At 41.1% G+C, this 1,980-nt stretch overlaps 1 protein-coding gene across 1 annotated transcript in view; it reads right to left on the reverse strand.

The window, feature by feature from the left end:
* Positions 1–830: 830 nt before the first annotated feature.
* LOC127749352 (netrin receptor UNC5C-like) overlaps positions 831–1,980 on the reverse strand; it is a 21,741-nt gene continuing 20,591 nt past the window's right edge. The window contains exons 5-6 of the mRNA XM_052267253.1: positions 1,295–1,466; positions 831–900 (exon numbers count right to left, since the gene is read on the reverse strand). Of these exons, the coding sequence (XP_052123213.1) occupies positions 831–900; positions 1,295–1,466 (242 nt within the window). The remainder of the gene's footprint in view (positions 901–1,294; positions 1,467–1,980) is intronic.

A 1,980-nucleotide genomic window follows, 5' to 3' on the forward strand; every position in this document is an offset into this window, starting at 1 on the left:
CCCCCCCTCCCTTATAAAACCATGGCTGCCATTCTGGTATGGACCTCCCTGTGTGGAGGTTCTGACTTGACTTGGCTAACCGCAGGCCCAAGGTTTTTCGTGATATGTGTACTGCTGCTAGCGGCACGCGCTCATCCCTTTGACCTCTGGTTGCGCCGCCGCGCGGCCGCGCGCGATGCGCCGAGCAAGTGGCCCCCCGGGTCAGCGAGAGGCACAGGAAAAGGACGCTCTGAGCTGTCAGCTTCAATGTTGAAGAGGCGCGAGGGAAGGGCAGGAACTAGGGCTGCATTATTGAACTGAGTTGTGTTTCCTTCCGCCAGCGGAGCTGGAGCTCGGCCGCCGGCTGCGCTGGGCTGCGCCAGCTGGTGCCCTGGAGGCGCGTCGCCATGGCGGGAGGTAGTGTGTCACATCCGCAACGCGTTTCTCTCTCAGCAGTGTGTTCGACATGGAATGAAATGTTGGCTCCAAAACCTTGTGGGATTATTTACGACTTTTGTCGAATGAGGCAGGTCGGAGAACACAGAACAACACGATTTCAATCTTGTAACACTGCAATCTTTATTCCTCTCGTCTACAAACTTTTTATACAAACTTTTATATAAAAATAACAAATTATGAAGGATTGACAGTTTTTTTATAGCTTGCAGAATTTAATTCCGATTTCAAATCAGATAAATTCCCAGCGCAAAAACTAATAGGCATTTCGTATATCTTAAAAAGGCACAGCTCTCCATTTAAGTTCGATTTTGGTTGGTCAAAGAGCATTTATAGAGTACCCAAGGCAAATTTAGAAGCCAGTCAAAATTATCCTCCTTTCATTGTAATGTAACTCAAAGACTTGCAGTTATATCAGCGACACAAACAACAGGTGACAACATTGGTATACTTGCAATTTGTGATCTGAAAAATTTGGCCTCATTTGAGCAAAGTGGCTCTACAGAAGGAAGACTACCCTACAGTTTTGGTGAAAATTGTTAAACAGTCTAAATTATACACAAATTTCATGTGAAATATCAAGTTTACATTGAACACATAACCGCAGTCATAAATGGCATTCGTTGGTACAAGTTGAGGGGCAGTGGTTAACCAATAGTGGGGCCTGAAAATCTCAGTCTTTTATTGATAGGCACCTCCCACCACAGTTGCTACAGACGAAGTCAGTTCCCCCACTACCGTTCCGCGTTTTTCTGTGGGCGGCAGCGGTGGGGGGTAGCTAAACAGCACACTGCCTGAGGAATCATGGCATGCATACAGGGTACTGAGGATTAAGTTTTCTTTTTGTATATCCACATACAGGTCATATCTAAAAGGGCTGTCTTCTAAATTTAATTTTGAAACTGAGTTCACTTTCTTAATAGCAAGCCTCTGAATATTTGCATTGGTCAGTAATAAATTTTCAAATAAAAATATAACAGTGTATGTACAGTTGAATAATGGAGATAAACTTTGTCCATTTATGTATTCATCTGCTACATTCTAACTGAACATGTCTAGTTCAAAGCATTGGTTTTCTTAGTTCTCGAGATCTTATCATGAGAAACTGGTTCCATTTTATTGTCATACTAATAAAATATTTCCGCATTAGTCTTATCAGAGTCTCAATTTGAAACTAATCATGGTTTCCCATAAAGCTATAAAAAACGACATAAAGCATTTTGCAGATAACATCTGCTATTTTCCAAATTTTTTAAACATGCGGTAACATACAGAATAATGATAACAGTCTATTAAAATAATAAAAATTACGCGTAACAAATCTTTGTTTTCATAGGTATACTATGCAAAGGAACCGTCTTGTTACTTTCCAAAATTTATGGAATGAACAGACAACCGCCTGAAAAGACGTGCAGATTCCCATACTAAATTAACAGAATAGAAGGCTATGCACAATACTCACAGTTTCAAAGATAAACAGAAAAGAAGGTATCACAGTCTTACATAAAAGAACTCTGTTTCACACATCAAAGTCCATTCATAATA

Source organism: Frankliniella occidentalis, unplaced genomic scaffold (assembly GCF_000697945.3).
Source record: "Frankliniella occidentalis isolate FOCC.00 unplaced genomic scaffold, Focc_3.1 Scaffold48, whole genome shotgun sequence".
NCBI lineage: Eukaryota > Metazoa > Arthropoda > Insecta > Thysanoptera > Thripidae > Frankliniella > Frankliniella occidentalis.